The 26,512-nt window shown below is 41.2% G+C and overlaps 1 protein-coding gene across 1 annotated transcript; it reads right to left on the bottom strand.

Moving 5' to 3' along the window:
- Window positions 1-10,347: 10,347 nt before the first annotated feature.
- Window positions 10,348-15,033, bottom strand: PGI1 (phosphoglucose isomerase 1). Its single transcript, XM_087330259.1, has 14 exons — window positions 14,368-15,033; window positions 14,058-14,180; window positions 13,787-13,885; window positions 13,617-13,700; window positions 13,334-13,477; window positions 13,134-13,199; window positions 12,970-13,038; window positions 12,689-12,796; window positions 12,538-12,590; window positions 12,297-12,435; window positions 11,673-11,829; window positions 11,185-11,263; window positions 10,904-10,970; window positions 10,348-10,802 (listed from the first exon to the last, which is right to left on the bottom strand). The coding sequence occupies exons 1-14, from the start codon at window positions 14,998-15,000 to the stop codon at window positions 10,668-10,670; spliced, it is 1,956 nt and encodes a 651-aa protein (XP_087186385.1). The 5' UTR covers window positions 15,001-15,033; the 3' UTR covers window positions 10,348-10,667.
- Between the last annotated feature and the right edge of the window lie 11,479 nt (window positions 15,034-26,512).

Raw genomic sequence — 26,512 nt, 5'->3', positions numbered from 1 at the left:
CTAACCCGAACGCCATTCGAAAGGGGGTCGATTGGATGCTTGTTTTGAAAGTCGTACGATACGCCCACAGCGCGATTTGGAGTTTGTCATCCCAATCGGTCCTGTTTTCATTGATGATCTTCTTCAGTATGGTTTGGAGGATTTTATTGGTCGATTCGGCCAAGCCGTTCGCCTGCGGGTAGTATGGTGTGCTTTTCTTGTGCACCACCGCGTAGTGGTGTGTAAGCTCACGTATTATATGATTGATGAAGTGCCCACCTTGGTCACTAACGAGCTCGATTGGACATCCGTAATGGCACCAGAGGTGCTCGTACACAAATTTAGTCGTGGATGCCGTCGTGTTATCTCGGAGTGCCTTAGCCTCGACCCATTTGGTGCAGTAATCTGTGGCAACGATAATATACCTATTCCCTGTTCGGGCCGCGGGTGGTTTGAAAGGGCCTACAAAATCCAAACCCCATTTTTGAAATGGGTCCAACGGAAGAATTGGCTAGTGTGGCATCCGTGACTGTTCCATTGGTTGCCCCAGACGTTGGCACAAATCGCACTGCCGGCAAAACTCGTGAGCGTCTTTCTTCGTTGTCGGCCACCATAATCCACTTTGCCAAACTTTCCTTGCCGTGGAATCCCCGGCGTAGTGTCCCCCAGCTACTCCCTGGTGGGCTTCCTGAAGAACGGCGTTCTTCTCGAATTGCCGAATCGCTCGGCGCCATATGTCGTCCGAGCCTTTGTGGTAGAGAATGTCCGAGACGAGGCAAAAATTCCGGCTACGCACTGCTAGGCGTTTTCTCGTGTCAAGGGTCATGTGCTCGAGAGGTACACCGGTAGTGAGAAAATGGGTCATCTCCGTGATCCATTCATCTCCGTTATTGTCTAGTACTGTGGTCAGGTTAAATAGGCTGGCATCCGGTAGCTCGTCGTACATTGTTTTCGCCGGTTCTCCTAACTCAAGACGGCTCAAGTAGTCAGCGACGGCATGTTGTACCCCGGGTTGATGCTGAATCTGAAAATCAAACTCTTGTAGTAGGAGCATCCACCGAGCCAACCATCCAGTGAGGGCTTGTTTATTGACCAAATAAAGAAGGGTCGAGTGATCCACGTGAAAGGTAAATTTTCGGCCCAAGAGGTAATGCCGAAATTTTCGGCCTCCCGCTCGGTGGTGGAGTAATTCTTTTCCGCGGTCGAGAGCCATCGCCTGGCGTAGTACACGGGCCTATACCAATTCGGGGGTGTGCATTGCATCAGAGCACTTCCAATGGCGATGTCCGAAGCATCTACAAAGACATGAAACGGTTCAGACCAAACTGGAGACTGGACCACCGGGGCATGTGACAGCGTTCGTTTCAGGGTCTGATAGGCCGTGTCCTCGATTGACGTCCATTGGAAAGGAAGGCGATGGACTGCCGAGTGTAAGGATGTAGCGAAATCGTCCAGGTGTCGTATCATTCGGCTGTGCCACCGGATCTGTCCCAAAAAACGCCTTAGTGCCTTAGCGTTTGAGGGTGCGGTGGCATTCAGGATTGCCTTTACTTTATCCGGGTCCATAGCGATGCCTTCTTGACTGACAATGTGGCCAAGAAGGTTGCCGCTGGTGACTAAGAACGCGCATTTCGCCAGGTTTAAACTCAATCGAGCTTGACGACATCGGTCCAGGCAGAGTCGTAACTGGGTCATGTGTTCCCGTCGATGGCCATACACGGCGAAATCGTCGAGAAAGACTTGCATGAACGCCGGGATGTAGTCATGAAAGATTTCGGTGATGATGCGCTGGAACGTAGCCAGCGTCGTTTTTAGACCGAACATCATAACTTCTGCTACAAAAACACCCCATTCCGTGACGAAAGCAGTTTTCTCCTGATCCTCCGGGTGCATTCTTATCTGGTTATAGCCGTTGAACCCGTCGAGGAAACTGTAGCATTCGTGGCCGGCGACCATGTCGAGGACGCTATCCGTGAATGGGAGAGGGAAACCGTCGGTGACCGTTGCCGCGTTAAGCTTCCGATAGTCGACGCAGATTTTTCCGTTCTTCTTTGGGACCACTACGATCGGGCTCAACCATGTAGCCCGTTTAACAGGGCGAATGAAGCCCACTCGGAGTAGTTTGTCAATTTCCTCTTTGACTTTAGCGGCATAGTTGGGGTTCATCCTGTAGCGCCTCTGCTGAACCGGCCGAGTGTCGGGTAAGATGTGAATTTGATGTTGGTAGTATTGAGGATCCAGCCCCTTCATATTGGTGTAAGACCAAGCGAAAACATCCTGGTAGTCGGTGAGTAATTTTACGAGGCATGCCCGTTCGCCGGTTGGTAGATTATTAACAATTTGTACCGTACAGGGATTCTCATCCGAACCGAGGTTTATTGTTTCCAGGGTTGATGCTTTCACTCGTTGTGAAATGGCGAGTTCGCGTTCGAAAGCCTCCCGAGCATGATGTAGCTCGGCAACTGTGGTTGCATCGGGTTCATCCTGGGGTGGTGACTCCTCCGTGACTTCCTCGTCTTTAGATGGCTCGATGGTTGGTAAGGCATTGATTTCGAAGAGAGGGATGATCGTGGGATGATCATCTAGGAAGTCATCAACCTCCTCATCGGCCAACCCGTCGAGCATATGGACCCCTTCCGCGTATAACGGCGAAGTGTTGAGGGCGACGGGGACTCATTCTTCAGTGATGATTCGGACTTTTGTCTTCCCTCTTCGGAACGAGATCATGTTGCGTTGCCAATGTTGCTTGATATTCGTTGTACGCAACCATGGTCGACCTAGTAACATTGGGTAGGCGCCTTGTGTCTCCAGTCGTAACACGACGGCCGAGATCGTGAACATGTGGCCTCCGAGTGTGAAGTCGAGATGGCGGATTAAACCAATGGGGCGAATAGAGCGGGTGTCGGCCATCCGAAGCCAAAAGGGGCATGGTTCCCATTGCTTCAAGCCGAGGTTGAGACACGTTGACTCGCTAATAACGTTTACACCGGATCCGCCGTCGATGATGCATCCGTGCAGCTCTTGTCCCTTAATGATGATTCGCACGGCTGGGTTCTGAGAATCCATGAGTGGTGGACCGGTTCCTGCTTCGGTGAGGTGTACCGGTGGCATCACGGGCTTAGTATTGGCCTGGAGTGCCGCCAGGGTGTCCCGAAATCTCGGCATGAGTGGTAGCAGTTTATGTAGGGGCAACGAGATGCGGGAGTTGGTAAGAACATCCCATAGTTGATCGTCCTCCGACGACGTGGATGGTGCCGAGGTTTGTGGTACTTCACTGGGCCCGTCCCTCATGTCAGTTTGCATGCGTATGGCATTATTTTTATTGGCCGTGTCGACCCATTCTTTTGCTGCCTATCGTACGTCATCCTGGATTTGCCACTGAGTAGTCTGCGCTTTACTCCGGGTAGTGACTGTTTGAACATCGGCCATGATATTGTTCACCGCGGGTGCCTTGCCACGGTTGGTTGTCGGACATTGCGTGGCGTAGTGGCCTGGTTGATTACATTTAAAACATGTCACGTTGGCCGAGCTGCTGGTGTCCGCTCGGTCTGTGTGTGGAAGCTGTTGTTGTTGATCCTTGGTCTCGTTTGTTGGTGGGTTGTTCCGAGGTGCGTTGGAGTTGCGCTGGTCCTGTTGAGGAGAGTCTCGTCGGCGGTTGTGATTAGGTCTTCTATTGTTGCGTGTGTTGCGGTTGCCGTTTCGCCGATCAATGCGTGAGTTTCTTCGGTCATACCGATCATCGCGATCGTCGTCGTATCGAGCATAATCGTCGTGCCAGTCATCGCGATAATAATCACGGCGGTTATCACGTTGGTAGTCGTCGTCCCGGCGCCATCGATCCGGGAATCGCGGTTGGTCGTTATCCTGGTTTCGGTAGATATATCGCTCGTCCTGCCGAGAGTATGTATTTCGTGGCTCAATCTGGCGGACTGGTGCCGTCGTTGTGTGGTTCAGCATATTATATTCGCACTGCTCGACCGTGTGAGCTCGAGACTGACAGATCGGACACTGTGGTCGGTGGGGACATTCGAGGGCCAGGTGCCCTGATCCTGAACACGCAGTGCATTGGAGGGCTTGGCGAAAGCGATTGTCCTCTTGGGGAAGAGCATTTTGTAAGGATGTCATCGAGAAAGTCGTGCCGTGTTGGTTCTGATCGAGGGCGAGAACGCGCGCTATGACTTGTTCGATAGTATGGTTGGCGAAATTTGTAAGTGCGAGAGTCGTTCATAGAGGCTCTCTTAAACTGGATAGGAAAGTGTCCGGTATATGTTGTGCCGAGACATCATCAGCCACTTGTCTGTAGAGATCCTAGAACCGGATCGTGAACTGCGCGACCATTTCGTGCGGTTCCTGGCATATAGAGAAGAATTGCCGGAGCAGTTCCCATTTAGGCACCTCGCGATGAAAAAGTTCAAGGAACTTTGTGCGCACAATTTGGAAAGTGGTGGCCTCTCCTATTTCGAGGCGAGAGTACCATCGTGCGGCCGGTCCATCGAGGGAGAGTCTGAACTCGGCAATCTTCGAGGCATCGATTTCGGCCAGCGTGAGGCGGTGCGTGGAGTGGTTAGCCTGCCACGTGGATATGAAGGCACGGACGTGTGACTCCGCGTCTGGTCCGTCGGCATATCGTGGGTATGGGTACGGCATGATGTCGTACTGTGGGTCTTCTGGTAGCACCGGAAAAGGGTTTAGTTCCGGTTGATTGACCTCCGGAGGGCTCGATAGGGGTTCTGGTGGTGAATCAACTCGCGATCGAGTGTCCAGTGGCGAGGATTGCACTGGACAAGCCTCTGATTGATCGGGAAAGGATTGGTCAGTGACCGCCGAGTCGGAAGTTCCTTCGACTGGCTCAGGGCGTCGGGCAGGTGGCCGAGACCTTGTGGTGCGAGAGGGCGCCGTAACGGCGGCTGGTGGTTACCTTCAACGAAGTTCGCTATGCACTCACAGCTGTAACCGGGCGTGCCAAATTGTGTTACCCGTTCCTTTGGGTGAACACCTTCGATAGATCTGCGTCTATCGGTCTTCAAGGGCGTGGTACGTGAAGGCTCGTAACAGAGGCGTCGAGAGAGATACAGGGCTCAGAGAGAAAACACTAGCGAGGTCTTGATAGACATGGCGGTGTGAAACTCATAGGTATGGATCAAAGCACAAACTCATGCAGCAAAACTAAGCACAAATAAGATATATTACTATGGCAGAAAAGATTACAAAACACGGCCTATGGCTGGTGACCTTACGAGTTTATCTAATCTCGAATGACTAAGCTAGTGCTTCCGCCTATAGTTTTCTTCTCCCTCTCCTCTGAGGTACTGCTCCTCGTTTAAATAATTTTTCCCCTAATACACAGCCGAGCTGTCGGTGGCCCATGATACTCGAACTCGGCGTTTGCTAATTTCCTAATTTTACATTTCTGTCCTCTGGACAACATTCGGCCAAGCCGATTGTGTGTAAATTTCCCCAACAGAAGCTAGTCAAGCTTCTTTACAAGATAGCTACAAAATTTCACTATGCTTGTCTCTTCTAATTTGCATTCCAAGAATATTCTTTGTTGTACCTAAGTTCATGTCAAACTTCTTTGACAATTATTGCTTCAACCTTCGAATATCATCATCTTCTTAATTTTGTATATCATGTTTTTCTACCCTCTTTCGGAGAAACATTATAGTTGGTGCATGTATATCCCCTCATTCAAGTCTTCGTGCAAGTCTTCGTGAAGAAATGCATTATTCATGTCTAAAGTTCAAGTTAATGAGTTTGAATGGAAACAATACTCAACATTGTTATGGCAACAACACTCAACATTGATCCATACAAAGTCTTCTAAATTATAAATACCAATATTTTCTTCCCTCTTGCTAAGAAACATTGTGGTTGGAGCATGTATATCTCCTCATTCAAGTCTTCATGTCTAAATGTTCAAGAGACATACCACGATTTCCTACCCTCTTGCTAAGAAACCTTGTGGTTGGAGCATGTATATATCTCCTCATTCAAGTCTTCACATCTAAATGTTTAAGATAAACATCTTCAATGGAAACACTACTTGACATTATTTATGGAAACAATACTCAACATTGATCTAATAGTATTGGGCATCACAACGAGTGCAAAAATCTTGTAGTCAACTCTTTCCTTTGGCGAAGACCAACTAATTGTTATAGACCCACTAGTTGTACAAAGAAATGATGAGCAGTTAAGGCTAAGGCTAAGGCTTTGGCTCCTAGAGAAGGTATATATATATATCCTCCCCTGATTTGAAACCCAATGCATCACCACCCACCAAAAAAAATACACCCACTATATATCAATATGGTTGTATCGAGTGTGTGGGCAATGGGGTGCATGTGAACTACCTTAAGAAACCCACATGTGTCGTCATGTAAACTAGATACCTCAGTGTGTCTAAATAATTGTGTAACTTAACCCTAATTTAGGGATAGATACGTTGATGCCCCATGCATATGTCGTTGTTTACCACAATGGTGATGTCCCAAGAGGGTGGTGGGCGCCCAACATTTTTTTATGATGACACCGCATGCCATGCCCTATGATGGGATTGGAAAGACCTTACCCATGGATAACGCAACGTACATGCACGTTTACCATAGGGTTGACATAACATGAGGGTGTTTCCTAGTTGCTCAACATTTTTTATGGCCACGTCACCCGCCATGCACTACCATTGTGGTGATTTGGTGTGATTGAAGGTGAGAAATGTGGGGAGAAGGGGAAAAAGAAATGGTGGAAACGTGGGGGAAAAGGGAAAAGGAAAAGGATGGAAACGTGGGGAAAAGGGGAAGCAAAGGGAGGCACAGATTGTACACATAGATTGACATATTTGCATTCGTCGAGTTTCCCATTCGAATGCAAACGAATACGGATACAAATGGGTGGTCAAGTATTCGTTTAACCTCCCCCCCCAAAAAAACTCCCTCTTTTTTAATTTCCTAGGATAAAAAAAAGGAACTTGACAATAAATAGGGATAATAAAAGAGGGACTTGGAGACTTGACGCTACTAAATTTTTATAATAAATGCATAACTTATAAGTTATAAGTATTCGTTTTATTTTTAATAAATAAATAAAATAAAATAACGGCTCATTAATTTCTCACTTTTTATTCTCTCAAAATTTATGGATATTTTTATTTTGACATTAAAAATAGTACTTCAAACTAATCATATCTTCAAAATTCATACTAATCATATTTGTATAATAAATATAAAAACATTCGTTTTTTAAAAATTGATTAATTAAAATAAGTTGTATAAACTCTCTTTATAATCTATTAATGAATAATTGTTCTTTTTTTGGTGAAATAAATTTATTTAAATAAATAAATAAAATGTTTATATTATTTTGCAAAACGAATGGTTTTTAAATATTCTTGGGGCCATTTCATATTCTCGAATATTGAGAATATTGCGCATGGAGAATATCACGAATAACACGCATGTGTCAATCTATGATTGGACATATATATTTAAGAAAATTAGAGTCCTTCACTTGGTTCAAAGGGTGCAAAGTTTGAATCTCTACAATGCAACGTGCGAAATTACTAAGTATTTTATTCATCCTTTCTTTTTGAAGGAAAAGAGGAATAAATGCATTCAATGCAGATGGGACGTTGTCTTCGTATAAAAAGAAGGGAGAGCACTCATTTAGAAGCTTCATCAATTTGTCTTCTTGAATTTTAATGCATTGGAGGTTTCTTCTTTCTTTTTTGGGTTTTAACAAACTACGGTTTTCTTTTCTTCTTTGACTCTTCTTTGTATTAGGTTTTCGACCTTTCGGAGGTCTTCATTTCCGGCTCTTGTCTTTCGGCATTGGAAGCTTTGTTCTTGGAGTTATGTCGTAGTTCAATGGTGGTGTTTCCATGAACCAAAAAGAAATTGAACAAAACAATAACACAAGACATGTTTGTTGCTTCTCTTTTTGCTTATCTTTTTTGTGAGTACCCCATAGTTGAGGAGCGAGAGGAGAGGTATACACTGAAGAATGTCCCAACACGATCGAGGTTGCTTGTGTGGAGGTGCACACTTAACTCGAGAGCACCCCATTCGAGAAGGGGATTCCTCTCGAGTGTCGGGAGCGCAAGTAGAGCTCAAGGAAGTAGAAGATGAGTGGGACTCCCAAGTTCAAGTTAAGGCATTGGCGGTGAAGGTTTGCCTGATCAAGGCAAAAGAAACGAGTCCCAAACATGAGGAACTGCGAGAGGCCAAAAGTGTGATTTTGGGAATCGGGTTTCTCCCAGTCTTCACAATTTTCTTAATCATCACTCGAGTTTCTCCCAATCGAGATGGATGATTGCAGGACGAAGGAGGAATGAAGGTCTCAAAGGACCTTAGAATGTGAGAGTGATTTCTTGTTTGATTCTGGTCATCCTCACAATTATCTTAATCATCACTTGAGTTTCTCCCAACCAAGATGGATGATTGCAGGATGAAGGAGGAATGAAGGTCTCAAAGGACCTTAGAGCGTGAGAGTGATTTCTTGTTTGATTCTGGTAGTCCTCATAATTTTTTTAATCATCACTTGGTGCAGCAAATGAAACTTACACAAATGCAAGTGATCATGTGATCATGCCTATCAAGTTCACATGGCAAATGAAGGTGTTCAATATATCAATGGCATTGTTTGTTAATGTTATATAAGCATGTGCTCTAGCAATTGGTGAACCATTCCGGTTCAATGCTAGCTTTCCACATATTCTTGTGATCTAGTTCTTCTTGTTAATACATTTAGATTCTTCTTTTATTTCCCTCGTCTTTTCTTATTCTCTTCTTCAATTCAATATCGTTTTTGGGTACGGTCGAGCCAAGGAGTAAGCGAACTCTAAACTTAATACTTGATCATGACGTAATCACTTAAACATAGATGTTAAGGTATTTAACACAATAGACAAGGAAAGCAAAGATGAAGTGTGAAAATACTTTACTGAGATAGAAAAAAGATGGTGTTCAATAGCCATGACTATCAACCCCAACACTTAATGCTCTGGTTTAACACAAGATTAAGTTAAACGAAGTATTAATTAATGTTGTAGCAAATGAGAAAGCAAAAATAATTAAAAGACGCTTACCCTCTAGATCAAGTTTACTGAATGTTAAGAAGAAGCTGAAAAAGACTTGTATTAATGTCTTTTGTGGATTTTACAATGCCATTTGGCCTCTTCACATTGAGCGAAAGTTCTTGTTCGATTTTTCAGCCCTTCTCTACTCGATCTACAAGAGAATGCGGAACCTCCAAATTTGGCCTGTGATTTTTCAGCAACCCAATAGCTACCATTTGTTCCTCTGGATGATTTATCTATAGTGATAAACAACTTGTGCTTTCTGTCCTTCCGCCATCCATCTAATCAAAGTCCAACTGACTCTTCAAGCTTTGGATTAGGATCAGTTTTTCACTATCTCTTCATATTGATCCGGTAGAATTCTCAAGGAATTTGCAAACAGAAGTTGGGTTTTTGAATTAGGGACAACACCACCTAGTGAATGACTTGTCCCCACAACAAACAGCATGAAGAGCATCCGCATTATATGTTGTTTCTCACATGAGCAATTCTATAACAGTTGGTGGAGCGATTCATGGATGTCAAGATCTTTGGATTGATTCCTCCCGGAGGATGTCACCTTCAAGTTCTTTGGATTGATTCCTCCTGTAGGATGTCGCTGTCAAGTTCTTTGGATTGATTCCTCCTGTAGGCTCAACATCTATTCGAGCACAGTGTCCATGAGCTCAAAGTAATCCAAAACCAAGTGCAAAACATTGTGACCATAGATGTACCCATGTTAAATACTTCACAAAAAACAATTCAGATGCATCCATAGATATTTAACAAACAATTATACTATCATTAGTAGAGTGTTGAAACACAATTGCAAAAGAGGGTTTGATAACAAGAAGAGCTCTAGCTCATGTGCTCTAAAATGAGCAAATATGGAATCAAGTCAGTGAGAGAAATACGATCTAACCCAGGATTACACTCTTAACATTCTTATCTATATGATATATTATAGCGTTAACAACTAACCCATCTACCATATTCAATGTACAACTCTTTTCATTGGCCACATAAGACATGAGTTGGCACTTGTTCATCCCAATGATATCTTCACAAAAACATTTTTCTTCCTCTCAAGCATCACATTTATGGTTACTTGTAATTGGTCTATAACATTAAATGTCCAAAACATACCCCTCTTTTCATGACATATCATCCATACCAATACCATGCTCCACACATAGCTATGCAATATTACTTCTACATTGCATTGATGAAGCTTGAAAGCAAAGGTAAGATACACAACGGTTGATTGCGTTGATATCCATCTAAGTTAATGATTGCACAATTCATAGCAAGCGAAAAAAAAAGGCTCTCATTGTATTGGAGAACTTTAAAAGTCAAAGCAATGAAACAGATTATGTGATTGATGTGTATCGTATCTCCATTGAAGGCATTTTGATGACTGATATACATGCGAATATATCACTCTTCTTATTACAAGTGGTAAGGCATGTAACTAAACTAGACAATGACAAAATTCCACTTGGGTGTTATAACCAAAAAGATTGATCTTGATCCAATTGGGAGTTCAAATTTTTATTTTACACAGGCTCTCAGACCATTCCATCTCAACTTCAAGGTAGAGTGGTGTTAAGGTAGTAGCCGAATCGACACATCCCTTCTACACATATAGCTCTTCAACACTGCACTCTCCTGTGTAAACCTTAATGCTTCGTGGGGACCCGCATTGTCCCTCGGCAATCACGAGCCTATCATTGGACGCCATGTGTGCAACTATCTTATAAACCATCTCTATCTGAAAGAAAGAATACCAGAAAACCAAGAAAGGTAAAAAATTCTGTATTTTAAAATTCCTAGCAGAAACAAAAGACTTTGTGCATTGACAACTGCTAAAACCTGGTCACTAGCATGGCATCGCTCTGCAATTTGTTCGACAGTTAAAGGCTCGATGGGATCCTTACAGCTGAATTAAAATATATATAATCAAGTTGGAATCAAACCATATATATGCATGGATGGATGGATGCATGTGTGTGTGTGTGTGTACACACGCACACACTTACATATATGTACATGCATATTTATCTTCACACAAAATACACACATCATATGAAGGTTGCTATCCCCTTTCTAAATGGCTTCCATGATGAGCTAATGGCCACATCAATTTCCTTTACCTGGCACTGTTAAGAACTGAAAGGACCCTCTTCTGTAGTGCCAACACTTCGGCTGCAGCTTTCTTACCAGCCTCAACTCCTATCAAAGTGTCACCCCCAATGTCAAACCAAATCTTGGTAATATTGGTATGACAAACACATAAGAATTGCAATTTTTCTGGTCCAACTTTGGGAAGAAAAATATCTCATTAAATTTTACCAAACACAAAAAGCTGCCAAATTCAACATATCACATTTTGCCACAATTTCTATTTACATGAACTGCAAAAGAAGTGCAATTTTCAGGTCAAAATTTTGAATATAGCTCAATATACAGAAACAACAACGAAAAAACAAAATATGCAAATTTAGGTCAAATTTTCACTTCTATTTGTATCCTGAAACAACAAAAGTGAAACTCCTGGTCGAGATTGGGCATGATTTCTATACAAAAAAACAGCAAAAAGAAAATTTGAGAAATTTGTGACATTCAAATGGAGAAAACTGACCAGGTTGATGATATGCATTGATGTTTACGAGACTTGCATAGAGACCAACAGCTCTCTCATAGAGCGCGATCATGGCTCCTACGGATCTTGGTGTTACCTCCTCTATTGTTAATGTTATGGATTCCCGTTTGTTGGCATAAAGGGCAGATCTTGTTCCCTGTAAAATTTCAATCACAGTAGTAATAAGAAATAGAACAAGACAATATTACATGGTAATGCACAACCTGAAATCATTAATTGCCTCCTTTATGCCCAGTAAAAATTATAAATAGAAACTAAAATATATAGTGGTAATGCTTATGCTTAATAACCTTGTGGTCCTGGGTTCGAGTCTAAAACACTGAGGTTGAATGTTAAGTTGATCATAAAAGCATTCATATTATTTTACTTTGACACCATTCCACCGACACTTAACTTGACACTTTTCTCCAACAAATGCTAGGTTGAATGTTACTATGATTTTTTTTTAAAGCACTCATATTTCGACTTTTTGAGGTCATCACACTAAAGAGTTAACTGACACTACTTCTCTTTACTAAAATAATGGGGTTATGAATTCACTTTCCACAACCCAAGGGTTGTAAACGATAGCATTTGATCATATCCTCGATGTTATCATCACACCTGGAGCATCCCAAAGAGGTAGTCTCCACATGTCACGCCTGGTTCTAGCTCCCAGTCATGACCAGGGGGTCGGTCTCGAAGCACCTCAATGAAGGTTGCAAAGAAGTTGGGCACACCCTCTCTCAATTGCTGGATGTATCTGCACGTGAAATTGTCCCATATTTATCAATAGTTTGTTTCGCTTCAAAATAGGACAGAACAAAGTGAACATCAAAAAGCTAGCAACATTTTTGATACTCACGCATGTTGATCGGTGCTGCCCTTATTTCCATACACAGCAAGACCCTGGTTCACCTGCAAGAAACAAGATTGGTCATCAATCACAAAACATATAGAAATGTCGTATTGAAGAGCGTGAATCCACACTAGCAAGAAATGTTTTGAGTATTTACCAATCTCCCATCCAGATCATATTCTTTCCCCAATGATTCCATGACTAGTTGTTGCAGATATCGACTAAAAAGAAGCAAGCTATCTTTGTATGGCAACACAACCATATCCTGATCAACAAAAAATGTTAAACTGCTAAGTCACACTCGATACACCATATCCTCAAACATGTGGTTGAAAGAAAGCTGAATCTCTCATAGAATTTACGCCACATTCTACACATCAGGTACAAAGTTATATCATTCTTAAATTTACGTCAATTATATGGGTCATTAATCAATACCTTAGAACCAACCCCATCAGATGCCCAGTACCAGGATAGAGCCAACAGTGCCGCAGGATTTTCTTTTATCTGCACAGTCAGTTATACGTAATCACAATAAGCGACAGAAACAGAGAAGTAAATTAGTAAATGTATGAAAGAAGAATGATCTAGACTATACAAACCGAAGGAATTCTCGTTGCTTCATCCATAATAGCGGCACCAGCAAGCATTTCTTTGATGTTAATTCCCTAGAAATGACAATTTCATAATCCAAAGGATAATGTAACATTTTGATCTAAATGTAATGCTATTTTTCATTGATCATGTGATGTGATCGAAACAAAGGATAATGTAATGCTAATAATGTTAAATAAAAAAATACCTGAAGAGCAGCAGCGAGTAAACCTACGGCGGACATCTCAGATGTCCGGCCCCCTACCCAATCAAACATAGGAAACCTAGCCAACCAGCCTTCAATTTTTGCTGTATTGTCCAGTAATGAGTTTTCTTGAGTGATGGCCACACCCTGCCAGATAAGCCAATCAAACCTCTTCCCATATGAGTATCAAACCACACATATATCAGCAAAAAGAGGGAAAAAATAAGTGTGAAAAGACCCAAATGTCACACAGTTTCGCCAAATAAATAAACACAAATAATATGACCTGCTTTGAAAAATCGAGTCCTTTTTCTCGGAATGCTTTTTGCACCTCCAACAACCCATTTCGTGTCTCCGGAGTGCCCCCACTCTGCGAAACATGAAGGGAATTTTAATCTATGTTTCCATTCGTTGGTGCTTGAAAAAGTCCTGGCAACGATCAAACAAAACACAAACCTTTGAGACAACTACAACTAAGGTAGAAGATAGTTCTGGGCCAAGTTGAGCAATTTGATGGTCAATCCCAGCTGGATCAGTATTGTCTATAAATCTTATCTGCAACACGCACACACAGTGGGCATGGCTAAATATAGAACGACAAAGAGATGGATATGGGATCTAACCCTATATCCTGTTTCTCAATAAATATTACAATAAAAAAAGCATATATGTGTGTGTGTAAATTTTTTGTATAGATTGTCTTCTTACAAACAAAGAAAATCCAAACCTTGAGAGGTGGATTGTCGGGAGCTAATGCCTCAGCAACAAATTGTGGACCTAAAGCTGATCCCCCAATGCCGACAGACAAAACTTGCGTGAACCGTCCTACCGGACATGGTGGTGGCTTAATCTGACACCATCATCAAAGGGGAAACAGTGCCCATGTTACAGGGCAATATCTTGCAAGAAGAAGTTTGGTACATTTTTCCCATGAGTCCAAAAGAATCCACTTTCCCTCATGTTATATCCCAATGAAAATGCATACTATAGCATATTCCCAAAAAGAGACATACAGAGAGAAAGAGAGGAGAACTTACTTTGCCATTAACGACATCATCGGCGAATTTACCAAGCCGATCCACAGTGTCTTCGATTTGCTTCTTAAGGAAACCATTGGGTGCAAGTTCAGGTTTCCGAAGCCAATAGTGACCCACCATTCTCTTCTCATCGGGATTCGATATTGCTCCATTCTCGAGGTCGGCCATAGCTTTGAACGCCTTCTCAAATTCCGGATCCATGATGGCGACAAATTCATCAGTGAACCCAATTCTGCTCACGTCTAGGTAGAGGCCTAAATCCTTGTGCTGGTAAAGCCATTTCAAGTAGCGATCCCACAAGCGGATTGGGTCAGCCTCGAGCTCAGTTTTACACTTGAGGGAGGGCACATCCACGAGATAATCGGGACGCACAGTTGCTCGGGTACGAGAAGTGAGAAAGAATGCAGGGTTCGGGTTAGCGTGCGAATTAGGGTTAGGGCAAGGGCTAGGGTTAGGGTTAGGGTTGGGGTTAGAGAGGAGATGGCGGCGGAGCAGAGGAGGGCATGAGAGGCGTGAGATGGAGGAGAATTGAGACGGGGGAAGGAGATGGAAGCGAGGGAGAGAAGCTGATGATGATGAAGCAGAAGAAGAAGAAGAGGAAGAGGAAGGTGATGCAAAGCTAGCCATAGCCATGGGTGAAAGTCAGTCAGAGAGAGAGAGAGTATCAAGGAGAGACCATTTGGGGGGGGGGGGGAGGAGATGGATGGATGGACCTGTCTGTCTCTGCTTTTTTGATTGATTGATTGGGATGGAAGGAGGGAGGGAGGGCCTTCTCTTCTCTCTTCTTCTCTTCTCCTCCTCCAAAATAGGGCTTTTCCTGGCTCTCTTTCTTTTGTTTTAATTCATTCATTCACTCACAAATTTCTCACACCTCCAAAGTACATACATACATAAGAAAAGAGAAGAAGGAGAGAGAGAGAGAGAGAGAGAGAGACACCCAAAATTAACGCCTCCTCCCCACTTTAGCTACCTCCTTCCTTCCTCATCCATCATACATATATGTATGTATATCTTCATCTTTGTGTGTGTGTGTGTGTGTATGTGTTTCTGTCTATGTCTTGTGTATGTGTCGCCATTGCACGGTGCACCATGCACATTACTACACACCAAGCAAGAGTCTATTCGGGCGGCTAGCATTGTTTGTGAACGCATGATCGTCCCACCCACTACATGTCATGGGCGCTCACACACTCTGTTTGACTCCCACGCCTACCCAGCTACCTACCTACCTTGTACAACTTATTAGACTTAGGGTTTTCTTTGCATGCAACCTATGAATAGATAGCTTCCTCATCATATCTTCATATGCCCACACACATCATTATGCGTCTACCAATTGCTAGTGCAACAATGCATGTCACATGTAGTTTTTTGGAAAGCCCTAACTTGCATATTGGACTTTAGACCTCTTTGTGTTATCAATAGCCACTTGTCGTATGGTTAGCACCGTTGGGAGGTTTTCACATGTTTGTGGCATTTTCTTCTGTATAGAGAGTAGATGTGGCCATATTAGTGACAGATAAGCACATGCATTCGCCATGGATAAAGTGTGCACACGAAAGCACACATCTTGCTAGATCCACATATTTGGGTGCATGGTGAACATCTTAAGTCATCATTTTCTGCACAAAATTGGGGAAATGGATCTATAACAAGAGCAATTGTAAAATAAAATAATGTCTAGTAGCTAGGCATGAACAAATTTGCTTGCAGGATATATGCATATGGACAAACTAACCTCCTTTTATTACAACTTAAATTGCTCCACTTTGAGGCTTCACCCATCAAAAGTGAATCAAGTGATTAAAAATTGCACATTAAGGTTCAACACTGAGAGGACATGAAGCACAAGAATGACTCATTATCAAGCCCACTTTATCCAACTCTCCCATGACGGCTTTGTCATACTACATCAACATGCACGGATACACATCTTATGCAAGGACTACATGCAACCATAGTATGTAATATACTCGAATGCATCGGCAAACATTCTTTTTCATACGAACGCAAATGAGTGTGTATGTTATGAAAACATTCTTATGTTTTTTTTACACTTTTTACCTTATAATAAATAATGCATACAAAAGTATGGTATTTACCATACTTCAAATGGGTGTTTACCATACTCGAATGATTGAAACATTCTCTAATGTGAATGCACGTATGGTTCATACTATGCATGCAACCATTAACCGATACACATCTTCACATCAACTCAAATTTAGAGATTGATCAATAAGAGAAAGTAGTAGTTGAAACTAGGCTATTCCAATCATATGGGATAAAAATAGAGCTAAAGAGACAACATATATGTAGATGAATTGTTTACTATCATATCTCAGGCATATACCAATGTTTGTTTCAAGGCATCGCACCATGTTGTGAAATTCAAGGACCCAAAGTAAATTGGGATTCTCCATCAAACTATTATAATCACAAATTGACTAACTTGAAGGATAAGACAACCCCATACTCATTAGAACATAGCCAAACCATCAACTTACCATAATGTTCCACAAACTCAAACTCAATTTGAGTACATCAAATGCAAAAGAGGTCATCTAGAGGTCATATCACTTTTGAAGAAGTTGAAGAAATTAGTCATAGGAAATGCCTAAGATCCCTTGAGAGAAGAAGATGAGACCCTTGCCCCAAACTAATAACAATCATTAAGGAGATGCAAATTTTTATAATCATGTTGAGTTGTCTAGTTTTAAAGTATGTCAATGTAATAAATCTTGCCTTTTCTCTTTTGTTTAAGCTATTGTTCATTTCGATTCTTGGTTAGACATTGGCGTATGGAGATATGTTATTACAATTACTATATTATGCATTGTTGAAAAACTACATATATGTTAAGAACTCGATACATATACTAAATTATTTATCAATGGCCATATTATGCGCATATATACAAAGTTAAAGTTTATATGGTGTAGGCTCATGTACATTGTGTGTGTGTCTGTGTGTGTGTGTGTGTCGATAAACATACATTGTACACGATTGTGGGCATAATAAAACACACACATTCTTTTTGTTTTGGCATTGGATTATTGTTCAACATAAAAAATCAAAATATCATGTCATGCAGGTTTCTTGAAATAATATTGTATCTGTTTTCAACCTCCCTTCTGTCTTTTGAAAATAATGCCAATTTAATATAACCTCTAACTACAAGCACTAAGCAATGAAAACATGTCAAAAGTTATGGACGCAAGCATTTCTTGATGGGGACAATTACCTTTGCGAAGAAAACCCAAGAGAATATAAGTTTGTCATAGGCTTAGGGTTTAATGAATGGAGAAAACATGATTTTGGCTTTGACTCAAGCATCCATATTAGACGTAAAGAAAACATGATCCATTAGGGTTAACTTTACCTATTGAAATCCACGAAACGTTGAAGCATCGCAATTGATCCCACCATTTTTATATCCTCTTTTTGGACCTAAGATTTATTTTTTAAAGAGTGATGCCCAATCCATATGTTCTTGAGAGGTACAACGTATTCTATTAGAATTAAAATTGCCATTTCTTTTATTCCCCATTTTCTAGAGCAACAATTCAACGAAAATATATGCTAGCCTATTTTATGTTCGTAGTTGACATTTGTGAAACTATCAAGAATAGTTTTTCTTCTTTTAACTCCAAGTAAAGTAGATTTTTATAAGGGTTTTTGAGGGCAGTGCCATGAAACCATGTAACTATTCTCCTTGGTGAAAACAAGAGTTTGTAAGTCTTCTTTTTGTGCTTGGTGATAATTTCTATTGTCAATGGACTCGTTTCTTGACTCTTGCCGATTTGTTCGTTTAATCAAATGGTTTTTAACTTGTTAATGACTCCTCTATCTTAATGTTGCTTATTCTTTCCCTATGATGGTTTTTTCCTCGCACTCTCTTCATGCGTTTTCTAGAGAATGAGAGAGAGTGGAAATAGGTTTCCGGCTGCACATAAAATACGTAGTCTTGATCTTTCTCATGATTTAAAAAAAAGAAGAATTATTAATTTCATAATGGTGAAACAACCGAAACATAGTTGTCTGCTTTTCCCTCATTGATGTCATCTACTAGTTTCTCCTCCCTTATGACAAGCAATGTGAAGTTTTTTTTTAATGGATTTTCTTCAATAGTATTAAGAGAAAATGCCCAAAGGCTACAACTTGAACCTAGCTACCAAGGAGGTTACAACTTTTCTTATACAATGATGTAAAATACTCCTAGTACCAAATATCGAACTTTGTAGAAGATGTTTACATTTGTTGATATTCAAGAAAGAGTCCATGGAAGTCGATATTGCCATTGAGGCTCTTGAGTTGACATTGTAAACAGGGGCACCTTTTTCCATAAGTGAAGAAGCTTTTTCTTTTTCTTGTTCACAATATCTGGGGAACCTTGCAAATTATCATACTGGCCACGGACTATTGCTAGCAAGTTCTTTTGCTCTTTAACATTGTCGAACATGTTTGCATATTTTGAAAATAAATATCTATTGAACTTTTGAAATCGAAATTTGTGATGTTGTGTTTACATTGATTTGGATATGTAGGGTTTCACTTTACATATCATTTGAGCTCAACATAAGGATATTCTAACATTTGTTATAATAAAAGAATGGTACAATCGATATGAGGGATTCTAAAATCTTATCCCTTAACTAAGATATTTGTAAAGTAGTCCATTGTCCTGTGGCATGTGTATAGCACCAATTTCATATATCCTTTATATCAACAATGACAAAGCTTCGTCATCGATCTACCACTAACTTCTAATATATTGATGTTAATACTAGCAAGCAATTGTTTGGAGATAGAGTGTTGTTTTATATAGTTCATTGTGCATGGGCGAGTTTCAAAATTGCATAGACGCTCATGTTTATATATTCAAGGAAATGAAAACTTGTATAGAGGATTATTTAACAATGCAATATATTACATGCCGCATCACGACCTTTTGTTGGCATAAATATTTCAAAATATCTTTTATGTATGCTATACAAATGCTATTTCCATAAGAATGCGAGTTAAGATGCATCAAAATAAATATTTAGTAACAATTAAATGAGAAAAGGTTGAACAAAAGTGATAGTTTAAACCTAAACAACCCTTGGCATGTTCAAAAGTGAGTGTATGTGAAGAAAATGTACACCTTCAAATGCATGCAAATGAAATAAATAAAATTTGATTTGTTGGGGGATATAGAAAAAACTAGCCACTATGCTCTATGTCTCTACTAAAACTATTGTCTAGACTCCAAAGTAAAACTTGAGTAACCTTGCAATATAAACCATGTTCGGTTCTTTAGTTGGCCTAATCTATTTTATTTCAAATCTCAACTAGCTAAACAAATGTTCATTCTTTTTAAAAAAACCACGAAGATATACAAAAGGCCATAATTTATAAAGACTTCATAATTTCAATTATAAATCATGAACTAGGAACCTATGTTAATACAATGTTTTCTATTAGGGTTACAATGTAGCTTGTTTGTCGCAAGGGTTTGATCATATTATCGCCATTAAAAACTTCCAAATCTAGTTATGATGATTGTTACGGGATATTATATGGTCAAGTGGCATCTCTTATAGACTTATCCATCCATTTAATTTTAAATTCTTGGATTATTTCAGAACGCAAATGTTTCGTTTTAACATCGAGAATTCTCTCTGGTACATGTGGTTTAGAAGATGATTCTTCAGAAGTAACCAGAGTTTCAGTTGTAATTGTATTGTCGCCAAAACCAAGAAGTTCTTTTAGACGACTTACATGAAAAACTGGATGGATTTCAATGCCATCAGGAAGAGCAAGACGATAGGCTGATGAACCAATGCGTTTGAGGGCTATAAAAGGTTCACAAAACCATGGGGCTAACTTAGCACACTTACCCGTAGACAATGTCTTAGAATTGTGAGATACACGTAAAAATACCTTTTGTCCAGGGTTGAATACTCGAGGTTGCCTATTATGATCGGCATAAAAACATGCTCTATCTTGAGCAATTTTTATATTATCTGGTGCAATATGCAACACATCTTGCATATCTCAAAGAAAGTTTTACGTACTTTACAACTCATCATGATGTATATCAACATCAATTGGTGCCCGTGGTTGAAAACCATACATAAACATAAAAGGACTATATCTCGTCGATGTATGTTTGGAGCTGTTATAAGCAAACTCCAAAATTGGGAGATATCGTTTCGATTTTGTTGGCTTTGCACCAACGTATTGTTATGTAGTGGAGAAAGTTCATAGGAATAGTTAGTTAGTTAGGAGAAGCAACAAGAGCATAAAGTTTGTAAATAAAACTATTATAAATAGAAACCAAGTAAATGACCAAGGGGTCATATTTCGAGCTAAATTGTGTATGTTACATTGGTGGAGATGACAGGCTCTCGCCATGCCGACTAAGGAGGGTGCACAGTACTCTAGCCAACTTCTTGACAGAGCACACCGAGCCGACCCTCCTCATCAGTAGGCAATAATCACCCCTACCAGTCAATAATCACCGCCGGGTTACCATCCATAGCACAAAGATCTCATACACCATGCAACAACCGGAGGGGTACAACACTGTCAGCATGCAACATGAATTCATAGAACACACATAGATTAACCTTGCCATGGAGTAGATGTTTCAAGCGACGTCGACAATGATGATGCAAGTAAATCATACGAACCAAACACTTATGACATGGCTTACAAATCAGTATGTAGGCGCAACGACCAACAAATAGAAAGATTCAAGAATCCGCCAAAGATCCTTCTCAAGCCTTCCTATAGAAGATGTCCTAGCCTGGTTAGATCATTTCGACAACGTGGCGAGTTACCATGAATGGCACGATGAAAGAAAGGCATTAGAATTGCGAACGGTGCTAAAGCATGTTGCCGCCACATGGTTCATTCAACAACCCGAAAAAATCAAATAGAATTGGACCTACATATGTGATAAACTCATACAACACTTCGCAAACAATGATATCACACAAAAAACCCTCCAACAATTAAACAACCTACGTCAACAGGCACATGAACCAGTGGCACAATTCGCCGTCAAAATGAAGCAGTTGTTATAGCGTGCTGACCCCAATATGAAGGAGACCATGAAGCTCTATTTTCTGCTTCCACGATTACACCATGACATATATCGTCGTGTCAAAGACCAAGGCCCAACTACATTCTAGATAGTTGTACAAATCGTACAAGGAATTGAGGCATCGGATTACATCGACTTATCACAACCGACACCACCTGTATTAAAAAAACAACAATTGAGTCGACCGCTGGCCCAATGGATATAGACATCCAAAATGCACAATTTAGCACTAAAAAAAGTTTACCAGATTGAGACCTTCATGGTATGCCCCGTTGTTTCTATTGTAATGGGTACGACCATGTTAAAAAATATTGCAGGAAGTTGGCAACCTCTAGACATCATCAAAATGCACAAACCCAATTGGCTGATGCTGCAACACTCGCCATGGTACATGGAAATAGCCAAGCAGGACGTTGACAGAAGAGCAGCTCCTGCACATTCAAGCCGCAACCTCTTCCGGACGCATGGTTATGTTCCACAATAGCACAAATAAATCACACATCACATGAAGCCCTTTTAGATTCAAGAAGCACCATATCTTCAATTAGTGTAGATTTAGTTAAGTCACTAAATTTACCCACTTCACCCGCAACACCGATCCAGGTCATCTTTGGCGATAAACTTAAAATATACCAATCCGCTAGAAACACACATTGTACATTCACTCTTGCCCAACACACCTTTCTTCATTCCTTTTACGTCTTACCGCACCAACTATTTCCAATTACGTTAAGTTGTGATTGGTTTATAAAGAACAATGCACAACTGCACTTTGATACACAAACATTAGTTTTACCTAATACAAAACCATTAACCACGATTCCACTACTTAACACTCCACAATTGAGCACACACAAATTCACCTAGAACCACCACAAGTACGGCTAGTTGCAATACGTAGTATCCTCTGACAATTCCCCGACCTATTTCACAAGCCTACAAAGACATCCAAGATCAATCTTCTGGTGCAACATTCTATTCCCACAGTCGATTCAACACCAGTTCGAACAACACCCTGACGACGATCACCGTTAGATAATCATCGAATCATTCAAGTAGCGATTGGATTTTGGAGCCACATCTTGTCCGTAAGGATGATGGTATGTTCCGTTTTTGCATCAATTTCAGACCTTTGAACAAGATCACAAAGCATGATCTTGATTCATTGCCACACATTGACGACTTGTTGGATTAGGTCGGGAAGTCATGATACTTCACATCATTGGATCTTGCATCAGGGTACTAGCAGATTCCATTAGACCTTGCCGACAAACATAAAACAACTTTTTGCACACAACATGGTTTATTCCAATTTAAAAGAATGCCATTCGGTCTATCCAATGCTGGAAGCACATTCCAAAGAATGGCAAATACAATTTTTCAAGACCTCATCAATGAAGGCGGGGTACTGATGTATCTCGATGATATCCTGATCCATACTTCTGATTGGCAGTGGCACACCGTAGTCTTGGGAGAGGTGCTCCAACGTATCCAGAAATATAATCTGCAACCACACTGAAAAAATGTCAGTGGGGTGCGACGTCATTAAAGTTCTTGGGATTTATCATTTCAGCCACTAGCATTAGCATGGATCCTGCAAAATGCAAAGCCATAACAGATTATCCAATACCGGCTAACATCAAAACACTACAAAGTTTCCTAGGCCTAGTGAATTTTTCATTACAGTTTGTACCACAGTTGGCCACAGTCACACAACCTCTTCGAATGCTTTTGAAGTCTAAGGGAATCCAATGTACATGGTCCACCGCCTGCATAAACAATTTTAATGAGATAAGAAAACTCATCAAAGATTCAGCCACATTAGTTTTTCCGGATTTTAGTCGGACATTCCATGTGCAAATAGATGTGTCTAATGTAGGAATAGGTGCAATATTGTTACAACAAGACCACATAGATGAATGGCGGCCTATTGCTTACATAAGCTGAGCACTAACAAAAGCAGAACAAAATTACTCAACAACAGAGAAGGAATTCTTGGTAGTGGTTTGAGCCTTCTAGAAATTCCACCCTTAGTTGCATGGTACCACAATCCAAGTCGAGAGAGATCATCAACCACTCCTCTCCTTGATCAACAAAAGTCATCCACCCGAACGACTACTTAGGTGGGCATTGGCACTACAAGAATACAAATTTACCCTAACGTAGAGCAGAGGCATTGCAAATATAGTTGCGGATTCCTTATCCCGAATTGAGCATCAAGCCTCCCAACTCAGCATACAAAAGGATGAGCCCCCTATTCACCCTCATCAAATCGTGGAGATACAACAACAAGACCCTACTATTAAAGAGAGAACCCTACAAATCCAAGGAGGTAGGAAAAATCACATCCATCGTAACTTTATAATTATTAATAACATTTTACATTTTGTAAGTCAAGTTCAAACACCACGAGTCTACGTACCAGAGGCTCTTCATCCAAGCTATCTAGAGTTCTACCACAACAGTCAACTCTTCAGCTACTTCGGATTCCATAAGTTGTTACATAGCATGCGGTCCCTCTACTATTGGCCCAAGCTTTGTCAATCCATCTCCCAATTCCTGAAAGCATGTCCAACATGTTAGTCAATGAAGGCTCCACAACAATCGTACGGGACATTACACCCCATAGAAGTCACAGAGCCCTTCGAGTTGGTGGGATGGGACCCCATGGGCCCTTTCCCTACATCGATTCATGACAATAAGTACATTTTGGTGATCATTGAATACCTAACCCGTTGGTGTGAGGTGATTTCCCTATCCGATGCCACAACTAACTTGGTCGACCATGCACTACTTCAACGAATTATTTTTCCCCATGATTGCCCACGCAAACTTTTGTCGGACCAAGGATCACAATTACGCAGCAAGGTTATTCGCATACTTAACCACAGTTTGGGCATCACACAACCCTAAACCCTAAACCCTAAACCCCTAAACCCCTAAACCCTAAACAAGTAATCTCAGCATATGTGGACCCATTACACCAATCATGGGATCAAGTTCTACCCTTTGTGGTTCATGCATACAATACCTTAGTACAAGAATCTACTTGCATCAGACCTTTTCGGGTATTGTATGGTCATGATCCAAGGTTGCCGCCATACATGCATTCCATAAAAGCCCAACCTCCCTGCACGGATGCAACCGAATGGTGATTGCACTTCTAGACGAATCAACCACTATTGTGATGTGCAATCCAACAATAGGAAGAATAGGAATAGTTAGTTAGTTAGTTAGGAGAAGCAACAAGACCATAAAGTTTGTAACAACTATTATAAATAGAAACCAAGTAATGATCAAGGGATGATATTTCGAGCTATCTTGTGTATGTTACATGAAAATGATAGCGTGTGGAACTGTAGACAAGCCAAGCCGGCTTAGCCGTATAACAAAAGAACAACAAAAAGCGGAGATGAAGGTTTAATGGAAACCTTAATCTACATATGCGGGGAGAGAGAGAGAGAGAGAGAGAGAGAGAGAGAGAGAGAGAGAGAGAGAGAGAGAGAGAGAGAGAAGACCGAAACTTAATTTCAAAATAATACCCTATGTACATAGAATGTGCTCAGAGAGCACTTTTGTGCAAGTCCTTACACGGATTGACACAAGTACCATAAGTACTTGGATGCTCATAAATGAGCCTCTACACTAACTCCAAGGAATATGCCTATGTACTAGGCTTAGACCGTAGGCCTCTAACAGCCTACCGGTTCACACTATTCTAGAGTATGATCCGGTTCTCTGGTTTCTGGATACCGATCTGGCTCCTTGATCTGGATACGATCCGGACATCGATCCGGCTCTGGCTTATTCAGCCGATCCGGATTTGGTTAAGCTTGTCCGCTCAACACTCCCCCTCAAGCTCAACTTGAGGTCGGATCATTGTGTCTGTGTCCGTTGGTCCTCTTCTTCGGCTCCTTCTAGTGTCTTTCTACCTGGCTCGTGCTCCTCGTCCGGTCCGGTTCCTCTTCCCACGGCCAGTCCGATTCTGCGCACCTCGACCTTCTCGGTCAGTTTGTCTGCTCCTTTGGCCCAAGTCAATTTCGTCGCTATTGCGATTCTGATGCTTCCCTACTCGCTTGGCCAATCGATTTGGTTTCTCCGAATTGAACATTTTGATTGAATCAGGTGTTTCCGATTCACTTCGACGCCCGACTGAATCGACTGTCTATGATTCGTTCTCTTCTTTATCCAAGATGGTTGTGTCCAACTTGTCTTCGATCTTCAAACCCTTCACAACATCGGACCACGTCCGTGTCTTGGTCTTCTTAACTTCCTTGGCTTTACCTGTTGAGGTATCAGTCCCTCCGGATGGGGACCAGTAGAGGCAGATGGGAGGATCCGGAGGAGGAAGCAATATCAGATGGATCCGGAAGGCGGACCGGATGGAATCAGAAGAGAGATAGATATGTAAATATGTTTCATATGGGCCATTGAGGCTACATTTGTAAATAGCCCGTAAGTTATATGAGTATAAATATAACTAAGGCAAATGATCACAAGTGTGTGTTAGAGTGAGTTGTTGTTATTGTTGTATACAAAGAGAGAGAGAATAATAGAAAGCTTTTTTGTTGTAACCTCCGGTTGACAAAGTCAATGCAAGAGGTCGTTGCCTCTGAATCACCCCTTGTACCTTTCCTCTCTAGTAGTGGGTAAAAGCATGCGAGTGGAAACACTATTATAGCTAATTAGCTACTAGAATGGCCACAACTAATTAGCTATTTGTTTAGCTAGTTTTTTGTGGGAAAATCATAAGGATGGTTTACGAAATTTTATGTTTTATTAGTTAAATACATGTCATTTAATTTATGAGAATACTCAAATATTTGGACTTTGGTTTTTGACGTAGTGGAACATGGGGAATAGTGCCATCATCTAAGGTTGACTTAAATGTCATCAAATTCCTGATAATCCTGAGTTCGAGTTCGAACTCCAAACAGATGGAGTACTTTGAGCATGAACGCAGATGAAGCTCCCACAACAACACAAAAACTCTGAAATCGACATTGCACCTTCAAAGCTACAACACATGACAAGTCGATCCTCGTCCAGGTA

The sequence above is a fragment of the Azolla caroliniana genome, unplaced genomic scaffold (assembly GCF_043228905.1).
Source record: "Azolla caroliniana isolate FFs.n. ecotype wild unplaced genomic scaffold, voAzoCaro1.0.p SCAF_14, whole genome shotgun sequence".
In the NCBI taxonomy this organism is placed as follows: Eukaryota; Viridiplantae; Streptophyta; class Polypodiopsida; order Salviniales; family Salviniaceae; genus Azolla; species Azolla caroliniana.
This window is presented reverse-complemented; position numbering and strand designations above follow the sequence as displayed.

Coding starts and splice junctions, on each gene's coding strand:
- PGI1 (XM_087330259.1), bottom strand. CDS start 15,000: ATGGCTATGGCTAGCTTTGCATCACCTTCCTCTTCCTCTTCTTCTTCT. Junction 11,830..12,296: donor ACCTCTTTGGGATGCTCCAG/GTGTGATGATAA, acceptor GAAATTTTACAG/GGAACAAGATCTGCCCTTTA. Junction 11,264..11,672: donor CAATGCATATCATCAACCTG/GTCAGTTTTCTC, acceptor ACACTTTGATAG/GAGTTGAGGCTGGTAAGAAA.